The 20,039-nt window shown below is 40.9% G+C and overlaps 1 protein-coding gene across 1 annotated transcript in view; it reads left to right on the forward strand.

The window, feature by feature from the left end:
* CACNA2D3 (calcium voltage-gated channel auxiliary subunit alpha2delta 3) overlaps positions 1-20,039 on the forward strand; it is a 781,826-nt gene that overhangs the window by 545,023 nt on the left and 216,764 nt on the right. The window contains exon 14 of the mRNA XM_029243037.1: positions 9,881-9,898. Coding sequence (XP_029098870.1) covers positions 9,881-9,898 — 18 coding nt within the window. The remainder of the gene's footprint in view (positions 1-9,880; positions 9,899-20,039) is intronic.

Genomic DNA, 20,039 nt, shown 5'->3' on the forward strand with positions numbered 1-20,039 from the left:
TTATGTTTTATTCTGAGGTGCAACCTGTATAGGGCATTGCAAGCTGTAATTTATGTTATTTCAAAGCTCTGGTAGGAAAGTTGCTCTTTGTTCTCATGAGTTATTTCTTGAGGAAAATATATGTTTTGTGGAGAACTTGAGGGCAGTCTTAAACTGAAGACATTACCACAAAGGCCTGGTCTCTCATTTTCCTTCCCAAGATTTCTTCTCATGTGCTTAAACTGGTGAGTCAAAAAGAGGTGTTTCCTGCTCCACCAAGTTAAAACTGAGAGACAGAGAGAGAGAGAGGGAGAGGAGAGAGAGCAGCTCTCCTTTTTAAAAGGCCTGTCAAGTCCCACAATTTGTGCAGGACTTAACTTTGGTATTTATTTTAATTCATCAAACAATTGTAATTCTCATGGCTCCCCAATGCATTTCACATGACATAAGCTGTGATTCAACACAAATACTTTCCTAAGGAAACATACATTTATCATTCTATTAATGTTCACATCTCCAAGGTTTCTTTTCCGTTGTGTGAAAAGATGTTTAATATGTAAGAGACCCTTCTTTAAGTGATTCTTCATTTTAGGCTCAATTTCTCACCTCTTGATACATTTCTGCACTCTTGAGAAGTGCTAGAGAAACATGTGAGCTTCCTTTTTAATAGTGGCAGCTTTAAATAGGAGCAAAGAATCAGAAAAACATGCTTGCATTCCTGTCTTCTTAAATTGGGAGACCTTTCGGCATAAAAGAGCTTGGAAATGTATTGTTGGGAGGTTGGGGTCTGCCCTTTGTGGACATTCTCTGTACCATTCAGGAGAAGTCTCTGAGATCCAAGACACTTTGTTGGTTTGCATTTATCCCTTCTACCCTTTGTTGGGCTCCATCCACAGGGCAGGGCCTTACGATGGGTTCAAGAAAGCCCCAGTCTCAGTGTCTGTGAAGAGAGAGCATTGTTCACAGGGAGAAAAGAATGGAAAAGGCAGAAAATTCAAATGAAGACCATAGGATATCTCGTTTAGTTATCTTGCATCTTCTGGCACTTGCAGGGTTATAAACTCTAGAGAGACAGAGAGAGTTTGTCATCACAATTCCCAACTGTTTGTGGCCTTTATTAACGTGTGAGTTGAATTGAATTTGTACGTTCTAAAGTCAGGAAACCCCACTCTCTAATTTATTGTCTATGGAACATCGTATAATTACATAACCTCTAAATGCCATTTTATTTCTCATCTGTAAAATGGGAATAATAAGAGTACCCAGTATTGGGTTGTTGTGATTTAGTGGGGTGATGCAAATAAAGGGCTTAACAAAGTACCTAGTGACAAGTTCACACTCAATAAATGTTAGTCTCTATGAAAAGTAAGTCTTGAAAATGATGTAATTCTTAGATTTGGTATTTAATATATGGATAATGTTATTTCCATTCCAGATTAGAAAATGCTTTTCGAAACCCTGCACGCTGTAATGGCAGTCACAAACACCGTGACATTAAACCGCAGCCTAATAGACTCAATGTAGAAAAATAGATAAATATATCTCATAAATATTCAGTCTTTTTCCACATACCTATAATTTCAATTCCTTGCCTGTGCCATTGGGAAAGCTATTATATCTTATTTTATGGATTGACTGACTGCCTTTCTGTTGTTCTTAGACTATCAGCCTTACTTCAAATGCATAAATCCTTGTTCATGCTTCCTTAACCACCAATAAAGGGAACAGTTACTGTGCTACAAAGCAAGAAAAATTGACTTTAAAAACAACATTCTTCTAATGGTCTTACCTTTATGTACAGGACAGTTTCTCAACTTCAGCACAGCTGACAAATGGGCAGGATAATTCTTGGTAGTGGGGGCTGTCCTGTGCATTGTAAGATGTTTAGCAGCTTCCCTGGCCTCCACCTGCTAGAGGCCAATAGCTTTCGCTCCTTCCACTGCCCCCAGTTTTGGCAGCCCCACATGTCTCCAGACAGTCCTCCGCAGTGGGGAACTGTTGGCATACAGGAAGAAAGAACTCAGCCTTCATATTGTGAGCTTTGGGCCACTGGACAGAAGAACCTCAAGTCCAGCGTTGCAGGTCCAGAACTACCCAAAACACACACTGTCAAACTCACAGATTATCTGTTGACTCTAAGATTCAGCAGATTCAGATAGCAGGTGGAATAATCAGCACCATAACTTTTTTTTTTTTTTTTAGATGTATTTATTATTTATTTATTTATTTTTGGCTGTCATGTGTCTTAGTTGTGGCATACGGGATCTTCGTTGAGGCATGTGGGATCTTTTTTTTTTTTTTAACATCTTTATTGCAGTATAATTGCTTTACAATAGTGTGTTAGTTTCTGCTTTATAACAAAGTGAATCGGTTATACATATACATATGTTCCCATATCTCTTCTTTCTTGCATCTCCCTCACTCCCACCCTCCCTATCCCACCCCTCTAGGTGGTCACAAAGCACTGAGCTGATCTCCCTGTGCTATGCGGCTGCTTCCCACTAGCTATCTGTTTTACGTTTGGTAGTGTATATATGTACATGCCACTCTCTCACTTTGTCACAGCTTACCCTTCCCCCTCCCCATATCCTCAAGTGCATTCTCTAGTAGGTCTGTGTCTTTATTCCTGTCTTACCCCTAGGTTCTTCATGACATTTTTTTTTCTTAAATTCCATATATATGTGTTAGCATACGGTATTTGTCTTTCTCTTTCTGACTTACTTCACTCTGTATGACAGACTCTAGGTCCATCCACCTCATTACAAATAGCTCAATTTCGTTTCTTTTTATGGCTGAGTAATATTCCATTGTATATATGTGCCACATCTTTATCCATTCATCCGATGATGGACACTTAGGTTGTTTCCATCTCCTGGCTATTGTAAATAGAGCTGCAATGAACATTTTGGTACATGACTCTTTTTGAATTATGGTTTTCTCAGGGTATATGCCCAGTAGTGGGATTGCTGGGTCATATGGTAGTTCTATTTGTAGTTTTTTAAGGAATCTCCATACTGTTCTCCATAGTGGCTGTACCAATTCACATTTCCACCAGTAGTGCAAGAGTGTTCCCTTTTCTCCACACCCTGTCCAGCATTTATTGTTTCTAGATTTTTTGATGATGGCCATTCTGACTGGTGTGAGATGATATCTAATGGTAGTTTTGATTTTCATTTCCCTAATGATTAATGATGTTGAGCATTCTTTCATGTGTTTGTTGGCAGTCTGTATATCTTCTTTGGAGAAATGTCTGTTTAGGTCTTCTGCCCATTTTTGGATTGGCTTGTTTGTTTTTTTGTTATTCAGCTGCATGAGCTGCTTGTAAATTTTAGAGATTAATCCTTTGTCAGTTGCTTCATTTGAAAATATTTTCTCCCATTCTGAGGGTTGTCTTTTGGTCTTATTTATGGTTTCCTTTGCTGTGCAAAAGCTTTGAAGTTTCATTAGGTCCCATTTGTTTATTTTTATTTCCATTTCTCTAGGAGGTGGGTCAAAAAGGATCTTGCTGTGACTTATGTCATAGGGTGTTCTGCCTATGTTTTCCTCTAAGAGTTTGATAGTTTCTGGCCTTACATTTAGGTCTTTAATCCATTTTGAGCTTATTTTTGTGTATGGTGTTAGGGAGTGATCTAATCTCATACTTTTACATGTACCTGTCCAGTTTTCCCAGCACCACTTATTGAAGAGGCTGCCCTTTCTACACTGTACATTCCTGCCTCCTTTATCAAAGATAAGGTGGCCATATGTGCATGGGTTTATCTCTGGGCTTTCTATCCTGTTCCATTGATCTATCTTTCTGTTTTTGTGCCAGTACCATACTGTCTTGATTACTGTAGCTTTGTAGTATAGTCTGAAGTCAGGGAGCCTGATTCCTCCAGCTCTGTTTTTCATTCTCAAGATTGATTTGGCTATTCGGGGTCTTTTGTGTTTCCATACAAATTGTGAAATTTTTTGTTCTAGTTCTGTGAAAAATGCCAGTGGTAGTTTGATAGGGATCGCATTGAATCTGTAGATGGCTTTGGGTAGTAGAGTCATTTTCACAATGTTGATTCTTCCTATCCAAGAACATGGTATATCTCTCCATTTGTTTGTATCATCTTTAATTTCTTTCATCAGTGTCTTATAATTTTCTGCATACAGGTCTTTTGTCTCCTTAGGTAGGTTTATTCCTAGATATTTTATTCTTTATGTTGCAGTGGTAAATGAGAGTGTTTTCTTGATTTCACTTTCAGATTTTTCATCATTAGTGTATAGGAATGCCAGAGATTTCTGTGCATTAATTTTGTATTCTGCTACTTTACCAAATTCATTGATTAGCTCTAGTAGTTTTCTGGTAGCATCTTTAGGATTCTCTATGTATAGTATCATGTCATCTGCAAACAGTGACAGATTTACTTCTTCTTTTCTGATTTGGAATCCTTTTATTTCCTTTTCTTCTCTGATTGCTGTGGCTAAAACTTCCAAAACTATATTGAATAAGAGTGGTGAGAGTGGGCAACCTTTTCTTGTTCCTGATTTTAGTGGAAATGCTTTCAGTTTTTCGCCATTGAGGACGATGTTGGCTGTGGGTTTGTCATATATGCCCTTTATTATGTTGAGGAAAGTTCTCTCTATACCTACTTTCTGGAGGGTTTTTATCATAAATGGGTGTTGAATTTTGTCGAAAGCTTTCTCTGCATCTACTGAGAAGACCATATGGGTTTTTTCCTTCAATTTGTTAATATGGTGTATCACATTGATTGATTTGCATATATTGAAGAATCCTTGCATTCCTGGAATAAACCCCACTTGATCATGGTGTATGATCCTTTTAATGTGCTGTTGGATTCTGTTTGCTAGTATTTTGTTGAGGATTTTTGCATCTATGTTCATCAGTGATATTGGCCTGTAGTTTTCTTTCTTTGTGACGTCCTTGTCTGGTTTTGGTATCAGGGTGATGGTGGCCTCATAGAATGGGTTTGGGAGTGTTCCTCACTCTGCTGTATTTTGGAAGAGTTTGAGAAGGATAGGTGTTAGTTCTTCTCTAAATGTTTGATAGAATTCGTCTGTGAAGCCATCTGGTCCTGGGCTTTTGTTTGTTGGAAGATTTTTAATCACAGTTTCAATTTCAGTGCTTGTGATTGGTCTGTTCATATTTTCTGTTTCTTCCTGATTCAGTCCTGGGAGGTTGTGTGTTTCTAACAATTTGTCCATTTCTTCCAGGTTGTCCATTTTATTGGCATAGAGTTGCTTGTAGTAATCTCTCATGATCTTTTTTATTTCTGCAATATCAGTTGTTACTTCTCCTTTTTCATTACTAATTCTATTGATTTGAGTCTTCTCCCTTCTTTTCTTGATGAGTCTGGCTAATGGTTTATAAATTTTGTTTATCTTCTCAAAGAACCAGCTTTTAGTTTTCTTGATCTTTGCTATCGTTTCCTTCATTTCTTTTTCATTTATTTCTGATCTGACCTTTATGATTTCTTTCCTTCTGCGAACTTTGGGGTTTTTTTGTTCTTCTTTCTCTAATTGCTTTACGTGCAAGGTTAGGTTGTTTATTCAAGATGTTTCCTGTTTCTTAAGATAGGATTGTATTGCTATAAACTTTCCTCTTAAAACTGCTTTTGCTGCATCCCATAGGTTTTGGGTCATCGTGTGCTCATTGTCATTTGTTTTTAGGTATTTTTTGATTTCCTCTTTGATTTCTTCAGTGATCACTTTGTTATTGAGTAGTGTATTGTTTAGCCTCCATGTGTTTGTACTTTTTACAGATCTTTTCCTGTAGTTGATATCTAGTCCTATAGCGTTATGGTCGGAAAAGATACTTGATACAATTTCAATTTTCTTAAATTTACCAAGGCTTGATTTGTGACCCAAGATATGATCTATCCTAGAGAATGTTCCAGAAGCACTTGAGAAAAATATGTATTCTGTTGTTTTTGGATGGAATGTCCTATGAATATCAATTAAGTCCACCTTGTTTAATGTATCATTTAAAGCTTGTGTTTCCTTATTTATTTTCATTTTGGATGATCTGTCCATTGGTGAAAGTGGGGTGTTAAAGTCCCTTACTATGAATGTGTTACTGTCGATTTCCCCTTTTATGGCTGTTAGTATTTGCCTTATGTATTGAGGTGCTCCTATGTCAGGTGCATAAATATTTACAGTTGTTATATCTTCTTCTTGGATCGATCCCTTGGTCATTATGTAGTGTCCTTCTTTGTCTCTTGTAATAGTCTTTATTTTAAAGTCTATTTTGTCTGATATGAGAATTGCTACTCCAGCTTTCTTTTGGTTTCCATTTGTATGGAATATCTTTTTCCATCCCTCACTTTCAGTCTGTATGTGTCTCAAGGTCTGAAGTGGGTCTTTCGTAGACAGCATATATATGGGTCGTGTTTTTGTATCCATTCAGCCAGTCTGTGTCTTTTGGTGGGAGCATTTAATGCATTTACATTTAAGGTAATTATCGATATGTATGTTCCTATTCCCATTTTCTTAATTGTTTTGGGTTCGTTATTGTAGGTCTTTTCCTTCTCTTGTGTTTCTTGCCTAGAGAAGATCCTTTAGCATTTGTTGTAAAGCTGGTTTGGTGGTGCTCAACTCTCTCAGCTTTTGCTTGTCTGTAAAGGTTTTAATTTCTCCATCAAATCTGAATGAGATCCTTGCTGGGTAGAGTAACCTTGGTGTTGTAGGTTCTTCTCCTTCAACACTTTAAATATGTCCTGCCAGTCCCTTCTGGCTTGCAGAGTTCCTGCTGAAAGATCAGCTGTTAACCTTATGGGGATTCCCTTGTGTGTTATTCGTTGTTTTTCCCTTGCTGCTTTTAATATGTTTTCTTTGTATTTAATTTTTGACAGCTTGATTAATATGTGTCTTGGCGTGTTTCTCCTTGGATTTATCCTGTATGGGACTCTCTGCGATTCCTGGACTTGATTAACTATTTCCTTTTGCATATTAGGGAAGTTTTCAACTATAATCTCTTCAAATATTTTCTCAGTCCCTTTCTTTTTCTCTTCTTCTTCTGAACCCCTATAATTCGAATGTTGGTGCGTTTAATGTTGTCCCAGAGGTTTCTGAGACTGTTGTCAGTTCTTATCATTCTTTTTTCTTTATTCTGCTCTGCAGTAGTTATTTTCACTATTTTATCTTCCAGGTCACTTATCTGTTCTTCTGCCTCAGTTTTTCTGCTATTGATCCCTTCTAGAGTATTTTGAATTTCATTTATTGTGCTGTTCATCATTGCTTGTTTCATCTTTAGTTCTTCTAGGTCCTTGTTAAATGTTTCTTGCATTTTGTCTATTCTATTTCCAAGATTTTGGATCATCTTTACTATCATTATTCTGAATTCTTTTTTAGGTAGACTGCCTATTTCCTCTTCATTTGTTAGTTCTGGTGGGTTTTTATCTTGCTCCTTCATCTGCTGTGTGTTTTTCTGTCTTCTCATTTTGCTTATCTTACTGTGTTTGGGGTCTCCTCTTTGCAGGCTGCAGGTTCGTAGTTCCCATTGTTTTTGATGTTTGTCCCCAGTGGCTAAAGTTGGTTTAGTGGGTTGTGTAGGCTTCCTGGTGGAGGGGACTAGTGCCTGTGTTCTGGTGAATGAAGCTGGATATTGTCTTTCTGGTGGGCAGATCCACGTCTGGTGGTGTGTTTTGGGGTGTCTGTGGACTTACTATGATTTTAGGCAGCCTCTCTGCTAATGGGTGGGGTTGTGTTCCTGTCTTGCTAGTTGTTTGGCATAGGGTGTCCAGCACTGTAGTTTGCTGGTCGTTGAGTGAAGCTGGGTGTTGGTGTTGAGATGGAGATCTCTGGGAGATTTTCGCCATTTGATATTACGTGGAGCTGGGAGGTCTCTTGTGGACCAGTGTCCTGAAGTTGGCTCTCCCATCTTAGAGGCACAGCAGTGACTCCTGGCTGCAGCACCAAGAGCCTTTCATCCACATGGCTCAGAATAAAAGGGAGAAAAAGTAGAAAGAAAGAAAGAGAGAAAGAGAGAGAGCGAGAGAGAGAATAAAAGAAAAGAAATGAAAGTTATTAAAATAAAAAAATTTTTAAGAAAAAAAATTTTTTTAAGTGTAAAAAAAAACGGAAGGATAGAATCCTAGGACAAATGGTGAAAGCAGAGTTATACAGACAAAATCTCACACAGAAGCATACACATACACACTCACAAAAAGAGGAAAAGTGGAAAAAATCATAAATCTTGCTCTCAAAGTCCACCTCCTCAATTTGGGATGATTTCGTTGTCCATTCAGGTATTCCACAGATACAGGGTACATCAAGTTGATTGTGGAAATTTAATCCGCTTCTCCTGAGGCTGCTGGGAGAGATTTCCTTTTCTCTTCTTTGTTCTCACAGCTCCCAGGGGCTCAGCTTTGGATTTGGCCCCACCTCTGCGTGTAGGTCGCCGGAGGGCGTCTGTTCTTCACTCGGACAGGACGGGGTTAAAGGAGCCGCTGATTCGGGGGTTCTGGCTCACTCAGGCCGGGGTGAAGGCGGGGCACGGAGTGCGGGGTGAGCCTGCGGCGGCAGAGGCCAGCGTGACGTTGCACCAGCCTGAGGCGCATCGAGCGTTCTCCCGGGGGATTTGTCCCTGGATCCCGGGACCCTGGCAGTGGCGGGGTGCACAGGCTCCCCGGTAGGGGGGTGCGGATAGTGATATGTGCTCGCACACAGGCTTCTTGGTGGCGGCAGCAGCAGCTTTAGCGTCTCATGCCTGTCTCTGGGGTCCGCGCTGTTAGCCGCGGCTCGCGCCCGTCTCTGGAGCTCATTTAAGCAGCGCTCTTAATCCCCTCTCCTCGCGCACCAGGAAAGAAAGAGGGAAGAAAAAGTCTCTTGCCTCTTCGGCAGGTCCAGACTTTTTCCCGGACTCCCTCCCGGCTAGCCGTGGTGCACTAGCCCCTTCAGGCTGTGTTCACACCGCCAGTCCTCTCCCTGCGCTCCGACCGAAGCCCGAGCCTCAGCTCCCAGCCCTGCCCGCCCCGGCGGGTGAGCAGACAAGCCTCTCGGGCTGGTGAGTGCTGGTCGGCACAGATCCTCTGAGCGGGGATCTCTCCGATTTACTCTCCGCACCCCTGTGGGTGTCCTCTCCTCCGCGGCACCGAAGCTCCCCCACTCCGCCACCCGCAGTCTCCGCCCGCGAAGGGGCTTGTAGTGTGTGGAAACCGTTCTTCCTTCACGGCTCCCTCCCACTGGTGCAGGTCCCGTCCCTATTCTTTTGTCTCTGTTTATTCTTTTTTCTTTTGCCCTACCCAGGTACGTGGGGAGTTTCTTGCCTTTTGGGAGGTCTGAGGTCTTCTGCCAGCGTTCAGTAGGTGTTCTGTAGGAGCTGTTCCACGTATAGATGTATTTCTGATGTATCTGTGGGGAGGAAGGTGATCTCCGCGTCTTACTCTTCCGCCATCTTCCCCCCTCTCGGCATGTGGGATCTTTTGTTGCTGTGCGCAGGCTCTTTATTGTGGTGCACGGGCTTCTCTCTAGTTGTGGTGTTTGGGTTTTCTCTTCTCTAGTTGTGGTGTGCAGACTCCAGGGCGCGTGGGCTCTGTAATTGTGGCGCACAGATTTCAGAGCACATGGGCTCTGTAGTTTGCAGCACGCGGGTTCTAGTTGAGGTGCGCAAGCTCAGTAGTTGCGGCGCGTGGGCTTAGTTGCCCCTCAGCATGTGGGATCTTAGTTCCCTTACCAGTGATCAAACCCGAGTCCCTTGCATTGTAAGGCAGATTCTTTACCACTGGACCACCAGGGAAGTCCCAGCACCATAGCTTTATATGGGGAAGTGACTTGGCTTTAGTTTTTATTTTCCTCTTTTTCTCCCCGTTTTGGTCTTTCCATTTGCCAATGACAGCCAAATGAAGTTTTACAGTTAATCTTAACTTCTTATATAATGATTGTTTTTTCTTCTTTTTTCCCCCTTATTTTTCAGCTCCCTCAGGCACAAAAGGTAAACTCTTTTCCATCACATTCCAGTCATCCCCAGAACTCACGAATTGTGCATGCCTCCATGGTCTTGTGCATTCGGCACTGTTCATGACCAGTGAAATGGTTTTCCTCTTAGGATTCAGGAGCCTGAAGTTGGGCAGGAACAGAAAGGCCAACAGACTTAGCTGTCCACTAGCCCCTCGCCAACTTAGTCCCACCAGAGAGCTGTATGGTGGCCAGTGGTTTGGGGATGAATCTATGCCCAACCATTTTGCTAAGAATTCTCAAATAATAGGTCAAGCGTAAGTTTGGCACATTCCTTCAAACATAGCGTTCCAGATCTTCCCTGGGATACTTTCCTAGGCAGACAGGTAATATGAATAATTAATTAAGCCCAGTAACCATGTTTAGATTCTGGGCTCTTAATCCAAATCCCTGAAACTCACCTTGGGTTTCATTAATTGCAAACTCAACAGCTGCTTTGCTTGTCTCAACACCCATACCACTCAGAGAACATTAAAGCAGAGTTCTTGCCAATGGTCAGACCCTTTCACTGGTCCTCATTAACTGTCTGAGATGATCTGGTGCCACCATCTAGAATGTTCTATGTGCAGAAAGATTACATGTGGTTGCAGTGCTGACTTTGCTGTATCATTCCCATGGCATGTCACTGCATCCTAAGGACAGTTATGGCAGAAAACATGTCACGTGATGCCTGCTGCATTGTTCTTATGTATTTCACAAACAAAAGCAAGATTTTCAGAAGATAGGGTAATTTCTGGGGCCCAGATGTGAGTTGGTTTCATTTCAAGAGTTGAGGTAGGGCACCACCCTGAAATTTAAGCGGTACCTCCTAAGCCCTCCAAATCAGAGATGATTTGGTTTTTTCTCACTAAGAGAGATATCACAACTGTTCTACAAAAGACAGTCTGTTCAGACCATATGGACAACCAGAGGCCCAGAAATCATTACACAATTACTCAAATATATTTGAGATATTTAAACAAGGCAAGACATGCTAGTGTGTGACTTGGCTTGTGTTAATGTTTGATTACACTTCAGTGCCATCACAAAAGGACTGAACACTTCATTAAAAGTTAAAGTACTTGAGTAGAGCAACAGCTTCCAGGGTAAATATATGTTCAGAATTCCACATTATCTGGAAGGCTCGGCATCTTTGATAGGTCATGCTTGCTTAATTGCCCACATTTGAAGTTTCTTTGCAAAGTGACTTAAACTCAGTGCCTAAAAATGGACTGGCCTCAACTTACTAGTATTTATTCATCAAATTTCCACTGATCCATAGACAAAAGCGTTCGCTTGTAAAAGATTCCTCATGAATTTGAGGTGCCATCAGCCATGGAGTTTAAAACAAAGTTCAAAACAAACCAGCGCAGAATATGGTAAGAACAAATGTTCCTGGGCCATATGATTCTTCAATAGCACTTAGCTCATCACACTCTTTTCTTCTATCATCATATCTTATCTTGACTCACATCACATGCCCTGAAAAGTGGAGCCTATTATTATGATTATTGAAAGTACAGTAGTGAGGAAGATGCTCCAGGGGCTTTTCCTGTGTCCCAAAGATATTTGACTGCCCAGCAGATTCGTTCTGCAACCCTAGATGACAAAGAATAACCCTGCCTCCCATTCCTCACTATGGCTACAAATGGTCTTCTGTTATAATAGAGAAAGGTATTTACCTTAAACAAAAAATTAAGAACCGTGTGTGAAATGATTTCAGAATTCTTTGGATAACTTCTGGGAAATTCAGCTCTTTGGAGAAGGAGTTTGACTATAAACCTCGGGTATCTGGGCTGGAAGATGAGGAGGGTTGAGGAGAGACACGTTGCTGATTGAAGGCATTCACCCTCAGGACCACTAGTGTCAATTGTTGATGTATGAGCATCCCTACCCCTCATGTTCCTTCCCTTCCCCTCCCCAATGTTACCAAAGGCTTTTGATAGAAGGTTAAGGTTCTTACAATCATCAGTTCCCCTCAAATGTATTGTCTTGCTGCTTGACCAGCAAAAGAAGATGGTGGGTTCCATTCTAGCCTTTATCTGTTTGTGACCATGAGCAAGTCACTTAACGTCTCTAAGTCACTTAACCTCTCGTTATTCAACAAGAACGAGAGGCTGACTTTGTAGTTTTGTCATGAGAGTTATTTCTCTTACTTGCCCCTACCACAGAGCCTGACATATGCTGAAACTCACAAAATTTAGAGTTCCTATTACCATTTGCTCAGCTTGGCCCCCAGTGCTTTAGAGCAGATGAAGAGTGCAGTCAGACATGATGTGGTGGTCTGGGGCCTCCATAGTGTTTTGTGGTCCTGACTCAAGCCTAATGAATAATCAGGAGATGTCAAAAGAGCCTAGAAGGAATGTGATGCTTCTCTTGGTTCATTAAAAACTCTGTGTATCACCTGCCTGTACCTCCTACATGGAGTCAGAAAGAAATGGAGACTGGACTTGAAATCCCAACAAAGCAAAGGCTTTCAGAAACAATTGTTTTGAGAGATTTCTTCCCAAAGCCTTTGACGTTACCCATAGATTTCACCCATCCATGGCCATGATTATAATGAGTCCCTTCCAAACCCAAGGGTTTGTTGTTCTGGGGGTAAAAGGGAGGTAGCTCCAGCTGCTCTGTCTTTGGCCAGCTTTTCACATGAGGTCATGAGTGCATACATTGCACCATATGGTGTCTGCATTTGTGCTATGTTTTTGTTGGAATCTCTCTTTGTATCATCTGCAACTGTTTTCTCTATAAATATTTTAAATAGTTATGTCTCTGTAAACATGCTTATTTTAATCTCTTGGCTGATCTACAACTAAAAATGTCCCATTTGGGTATCCCTCTTATGTGTAGCAGTCATTAATGATTGTTGTCTATAAATTATCATTTTCGTGATGCTAATAATTTGAGGGTTTTCCAAAACTTCTCTTCTAGCCCTTTTGGCTATTTTCTAGAACAATGGTTTGCAAAAAAAAAAATGTTTTGTTTTCCCTGTGATTCTTAAGCACCTCTGAGATAATTTCTAGATTCTATAAATTTCAACCCTTAATACAAAATAGGGGTAGTACTAACTGGTTATACACTTGACCAATAAATATTTTCACCAAATACATAGGCAGTGTCCTGAATCTTGGTTAAAAAAAACATGTAGCAATACAGACCTGTGCCTTCAGGCCATCACAAAACTGTTCTTTTTAGTGAAAATTGAACCACTTTCTCCATTGGATTGATTGTTCTTGAGTTCAACAATGAAGAGAGGTCCATATGTAAGAAAGGTTTGCCTTTTTTCCCTTACATGGTACTTGACTTCTACAAAAATGGCTGGGAGATTCCATTTTATAATAATAACAGAATTACCCAAAGCCTTTGCAAATGTATGTTCAGTAGTCTCAAAAATAGTCCAGTTTTCATACTACATATTCATCCATGTAGGTTCTGTCTATAGGAACTAAACATCAGTTGTTCACTGTGTGATTAATCACTATAGCATGGAGCCTTGAATACTTAAAGGAAAAAATACTCTTTGGGGTATTCCAAATTTGGCTGTTCACATGGTTAACTTTTCCACACACAGGTTTTCCCCTCCCCTTCATTTTGTGCTGTCTTCAAACAGCTTTGGAATTTGTCAAAGACAGTGTCTTGAAAGTTTTGAAGGTACTCCGTGTCTTGCCTGGCACTATATTAGTTAATATCAGCCTGAAAATTCTGAGCAGGCATAAGCATTTTTCTCAAAACCATGGTTAAAGAAAACCACATCTCTAATCCTGTTTGGAACAGCAATTGATGGATTCAGGGCTGCACAGTATGGCAAAACGATCCCTGTTTAATAGCCAGACCCTGTGTTTTGTTTCCTGTTAGGAATAGCTTAACTTGCCTTCTTGAACAAACACAGCAGGGCTTGAGATCTGTTGTTCTATGCCTGCTGTGATATTCTGTGCTGCTTAACTTGTATGAGGACTCAGGAGTGCATAAATTAGCTTCTTAAAAGAGTGTCGATTTGGGGGTTTTCTTTCAGGATGGAACTGTTTTATTAATTTCTCCCCCTAAGTGTAAATGGGATCCTGAATCCATTTGCATTTTCTTTGTTTCCTTGTTTATATTATATTTAGAAGGAATAAATGGAAGCAGTCATTTATCTAAAGACTTTTCTTTTCTTTTCTTTTTCTTTTTCTTTAGGTATAGACTCATGCAAGCAGAATTTGGCCAGCTCTTATCTCACTGTAATCAGATTTCAGCAATTGTGGGGCATCATTTATCATTCCTTGTCTCTTTTAACTTCTGCACTTTGAAATGTTGACTTGTCATTGAAAACAGAAATTTGAAAGTTTGCAAAGCTGCTGATTTCAGAGAACTGTAGGTCTAGTGATTTTAGTGTTTCATTACAGTTACATAACCAGTTAAATCAATGCAAATGAAGTGCAAAATGGAGAGGTGATAACTATTTACGTTTGGATCTGGTTTATGACTCATTTGCTTTTACCTTGACTGGCTTTCTGTCTAAATTATTATATTTTGTTTTGATACTCGGTTCTCTTCCTCATCATTTACTGTTTGTTTGTTTTTTTCATATATATATATATATATATATATATATAATTTTTTTTTTTTTTTTGCGGTACGCGGGCTTCTCACTGTTGCGGCCTCTCCCGTTGCAGAGCACAGGCTCCGGACGTGCAGGCTCAGCGGCCATGGCTCACGGGCCCAGCCGCTCCGCGGCATGTGGGATCCTCCCGGACCGGGGCACGAACCCATGTCCCCTGCATCAGCAGGCAGACTCTCAACCACTGCGCCACCAGGGAAGCCCTCATTTACTGTTTTATAGGAACACATACAGACATCTTTTATATGCATTCCCAAGCTGGGGCTGTTAAGATTGACTATCCTCAGCGTCCGAAAGATGATAACTACATCTTAAATTAGTAGATTTATTTTGTGAATAAGGTAAGGGAAATAGAAGGTGGAGCAAGTCCAGGCACTTTCGCTTCCCCCATGGTCAGTGTGATGGATTCTGTGGAAATCTGAGTTACAACATATTGTTCCACCATAATGATGATCACAGAACCAAACATTTTATTCTTTGCAGTAGTTCCATATGAGTGTACCTGTGGCATTCCAGACAAGCTGCCCTGCTGCTGAGAAAGAAGGTGAACTTTGCAAGGTTCACAGCCATGTGAATCTTAGCCAGTCCCTTTCCCATTGGCCCTGTTCAACTGTGTGTTTGAGACCGTAAATAAATGAATGCAAGACCCTCAAATTCAAAGCGTATGGCTTCCTGATGGTGGGATGACCGACAGAACAGTGCAGAGGGGCTCTGGCTGAAGCCCCATATGGGCTGATGGGGGACCAGGGAGCTCCATTTTGGAAGTAGGATGCTATTTGCATTTCTTATTTAAGAGAAAAAATTTGTTAATTTTAATCAACCTCAAAATGTGCGTCTACTTGTGTATCTGGAAAAAAATGTTCAATTTGTACCCATTTTAATATATATTTGAATTTTTGTAGCATTATGTACTGTTTTTTTTTTTCTTTTTTTTTTGTGGTACGCGGGCCTCTTACTGTTGTGGCCTCTCCCGTTGCGGAGCACAGGCTCCAGACGCGCAGGCTCAGCGGCCATGGCTCATGGGTCCAGCCGCTCCGCGGCATGCGCGATCTTCCCAGACCGGGGCACGAACCCACGTCCCCTGCATCGGCAGGCGGACTCTCAACCACTGCGCCACAAGGGAAGCCCCCGTACTATTTTATAATAAGGAAAAGAGCAAGGTGACAACTCAGAAGTTCATGAGCAGCACTTGCCAAGGCCCACCCACGATGAATGCTTAACTCAGCAAAATAGTACTGATAATGCTAGTCCATTGTACCTTAAAAGAGACACATTTGATACAAATAAAGCAGAAATGGTTTTGAAACACTGGTATAATGTGTTCTTTTAAAAAAAAAGGCTAGACACTGTAAAGTCAAAAACTAAGAATTGATTTAAAAATCCCTAATATATCAATGCTTTCTAGTCCCAGACTTACTTTTTAGTGTCTTAGAAATTTAGTCTTCTTTCAGAAAATTCTCATTTAGTTAAGATATGTGGATGTCTTCTACTATTTATTTAAATTAAGCACAACTATAAAATATGACTCTCTTGAGGTGTTAAAACAATACAAACTCTACTCATAACATTGCTAAAATGAAATTGCCTTTTCTTTTGAAAGTCAAAAAAAATCTAAATAAAAACAGTGGAATTTTAAAACTTAAATTATTCTTACCTCTCCCCAGCCCCCACCCTCACCAAAGAAATTTATATACCCTTTTTCCTTCCGTATAGAAGGGAAGGCAGAGGATTGAGAAAAGTTCTTTCAAAAAGCCCAATGAATGGGGATATTGTGACATTAATGTCAGCATAACCCATATTAAGCCTGGGACAGTCTTGGAGAGGGTATTACAGGACACCCAATGTTCTGATTTCCTCGCTTCTAGATGCAATTCTGTAGGTCATTCTTACTGATCCTCAGGCAATATTGAACTCAAAGAACTGTATTGCTATTTTGAGGTCCCCTCTGTATTTACTGATAGATTTAGAACACCTGTATCCATCACTTGACATACTAGATATGTTTCCTGAAAAAGCAGTATATGAATCTACGGTTTATTGGTCAAGACCCTGGAAAAGAGTACCGTTTAAAGGACAGCTGCATGGAATAGCTTAATGAAGTAAAGAATTAAGCGACTGGCTTCCGTGGTGGCGCAGTGGTTGAGAGTCTGCCTGCCGATGCAGGGGACACGGGTTCGTGCCCCGGTCCGCGAGGATCCCATATGCCACGGAGCGGCTGGGCCCGTGAGCTATGGCCTCTGAGCCTGCGCGTCCGGAGCCTGTGCTCCACAACGGGAGAGGCCACAACAGGGAGAGGCCCGCGTACCGCAAAAAAAAAAAAAAATTAAGCAACCTAGAATGTGTGAACTTGAGCCAGAAATACAATTTTTTCTGACTGTGTTATTATGTTTCCACTAGCTCAAAGGAGAGAGGGAGAGAGAATATACACAATGAACAACATTTCAACACAGGACTAAGCAAAATCAATATAATTCAGTGACTAATTTGAAAACTAAATCTGTCAAACTAATTTGAAAACTAAATCTCTGTCAAAATATAAGTCAAATCTATATCAAATCAATGGCAAATAGCCGTCAGTGATTTTTTTTTTTTTTTTGGTACACGGGCCTCTCACTGTTGTGGCCTCTCCCGTTGAGGAGCACAGGCTCCGGACGCACAGGCTCAGCGGCCATGGCTCACGGGCCCAGCCGCTCCGCGGCATGTGGGATCTTCCCGGACCGGGGCACGAACCCGTGTCCCCTGCATCGGCAGGCGGACTTTCAACCACTGCGCCACCAGGGAAGCCCAACCATCAGTGATTTTAATATGACTATATAGGTCCTCACAGGAGGGAATTTCCTGAGTGGCAGATGTAGTGGGTAACTCTCATGAATTACTCAAGTGAAAACATACACTTGCACTATATACTCATAGGCATTGCCTTTCCTTTCTTCACTTTTTTTGGCATGTTTTTTTTGATACAAACAATTCTAATTTTCATCAACAGAATTTGTCTACTTTTATTGTTTCTGCACATTAAAATTGGAAAATTGGTCTGCCTTTTCATTTTTTTGTACTAAAGTCATGTATTTGTTGATCTGATCATAGCTCAGCTGCCTGATCTTTTTTCCAGTCACATTATTCCCAGGTCAGACCCCCAATTAATGTATATATATTGATTACAAACCCAGATGTAGCCCAGTTCCATGAGAACTGGAGGGATGTCTCTGTGCAAGCTTCCAGGCATCACATGCCAAAGGATTCAACTGAAATGACCCTCTGGGGCAAACCGGAGCAGTTGTGCAATCGTGTACAGCAATAATACTGAGAAGTCCAAAAGCAGAAAGTTAGATGTTTATCCCTTCAAATTAACTGGAAGGGTTTTGGAAAACCTAGCCTAGTTTCATGAGGTAGAAAAATGTCAGGCAAAGGGCTAATGCCATGGTATGGACTTTCTTTTTCCAGAAATGACTCATGGAATTGAACCACTTGCTGAATCATCAGCCCTGTGTGCTTGGATTGGACCCATCCATGTCTGCCCAGGCCTGGGACACATTAGATGATTTGGCCGGGTGCTTCTGAAGCATCTGTCTGTCCTTTCTTTCCTGACCTCCTTCCTCTCCAACAATTTCCTTCCCAATGTGCATCCTTCCCAACCTTCTTTAATATTTGCAATTACCACCACCCCCAACTGCTTTCTAAAGCATATTGTCTATACATGGCATAAAGGAGAAGTTTTTTTTTATTTTGTGTATGTAATTTGAATGAAGAGATGGATGAAGTTCAAATTTGATAGAGCAGTGGATGGATTTCAGAGAAGCTTAGCCTAGAATGGTCTGTATGAGAACAGCTGCACTTGTTGGATGTGTCAGGCATTGTATTAGATGCTTTGCATCTACAATTCTATTTAATCCTCCCCAGAACTCTTGGAGATATTCCTATTTTAGGGATGCTTTGCTTGGTTGCCTCTTTTACTTCATTCCAAGATCCTTAAGGCAAAACATGACATTTGTCTTTGTACCCCTAAAACAGGAGGCTGAGGGCAGAATGATTTGGACAGGAGCTCTAGTGTCAGGTTGGCCAAGGCTCAAACCCACACCCTGCTACCCTCTGTGACCTAGAGCAAGGTACTTTGCTCCTTTATCTTTAATTGATTCATCTGTAAGATGGGTATAGACATTTTACAGGGCTAAATTTAAAGCTGTATAGATGTTAAATGTTTAAAGCAATATTAGGTAATAGCAAAACATGTTTGGAAATAGAATATGGCTGAGTGGATGGGTGGATGGATAGATGGAAGAATGAATGAATGGAAGGATGGATAAATACAAATGACTCAAGAAGTGTGAGTAACCTGTTCAGGAATAATTCAGGTGTCTTTGCTTCTGTAGCTCATTTCTCCTCTCTGTTCTGCTTTCCAAGGAAATCATAGTGTTCAACTAAGCAGTTTTTTTTTTTTAAGTCCTTTTCCTTTACCTCTTTGACATCATAAACCTTTTGCCCCTGTCAGCAGCAGCTGCACATAGGTACCAGCCTCCCAGGCCCTCGTTACAGTCTAAGTTCGACCTCACTGGCACAGGCAAGATACACAAAGAAAGGTACTAAGAGAAGGAGCCAAGAGCAGGTAGAGGATGCACAACATAAAATGGACAGTGGTAGCCCTGGAGTCTTGTCCAGATTCTGGCACCAATTCTCTGTGACTCCTCTTCCTCTCTGAGCCTCATTTATAAAGTAAATAAAAGGACAGGATTAGAATAAATTCATTCAAGGAACATTTGCTGAGTGCTTCTTAGGTACCAGGCTCTGTGCTAAATGCTATGGATAAAAGGAGGAACCATTCCCACTTCTGCCCTTGGAGTTCACAGGCTCTACAGAATCCCCAGCTTTTCTTCCAGCCACAGTGTTCAGTGACTTAGCTGTATTAACAGTTTGCGCAAATTTGGTCCTAGATTGTATCGTAGGTTGTAGAGTAAATATGATTATCTTTGTAGTGAAGTTTGAGAACATCTGGTTCCCATTTCCAGTTTGTTAGGGAAGGTTTTATGGAGGAAGCAGCATTTCAGGGGGTCTTTAAACAAGGGAAAGGTTTTGTCCCAGGGCCCCAAAGCCCTGACTGTTGGCAGTGTTTTCAGGCATTTTTTGGGAGGCGTCTAAACCATAGTTTGTGAAAATATAAATCTTTGGCCACAATGGGGGGTCAGTTATGTGTCATAGCTGATCATGAATATTGGCCAAAATCCAGTGCCCCATAATAATTCCTATTGTCCTTATTTTGGGGCATTCCTGAAGTAAGCATGTTGTACGCTAATAAAGCAGTTCCCTAAGACAACTTTCAGATAGGTTAATCTGTAATATTCTCTCGTCCATGGGTTTGCTTATATATGTGTCCCTGGTCAAAGACAGCATCCTCCCTCTGTCTAGATATTTACCCATAAAATGTATTCCCTGCTTAATGACTTAGATCTTTGAAACACTGGGAGAAAAAGAAACAACATAAAAATTTTCCTGAATAATAACAACTTTATTAGAAGAAAGTTATTTTGAGATTCTCATCCAGATGACCTAA

Source organism: Monodon monoceros, unplaced genomic scaffold, assembly GCF_005190385.1.
Source record: "Monodon monoceros isolate NGI ecotype Baffin Bay Population unplaced genomic scaffold, NGI_Narwhal_1 Super_Scaffold_3, whole genome shotgun sequence".
NCBI lineage: Eukaryota > Metazoa > Chordata > Mammalia > Artiodactyla > Monodontidae > Monodon > Monodon monoceros.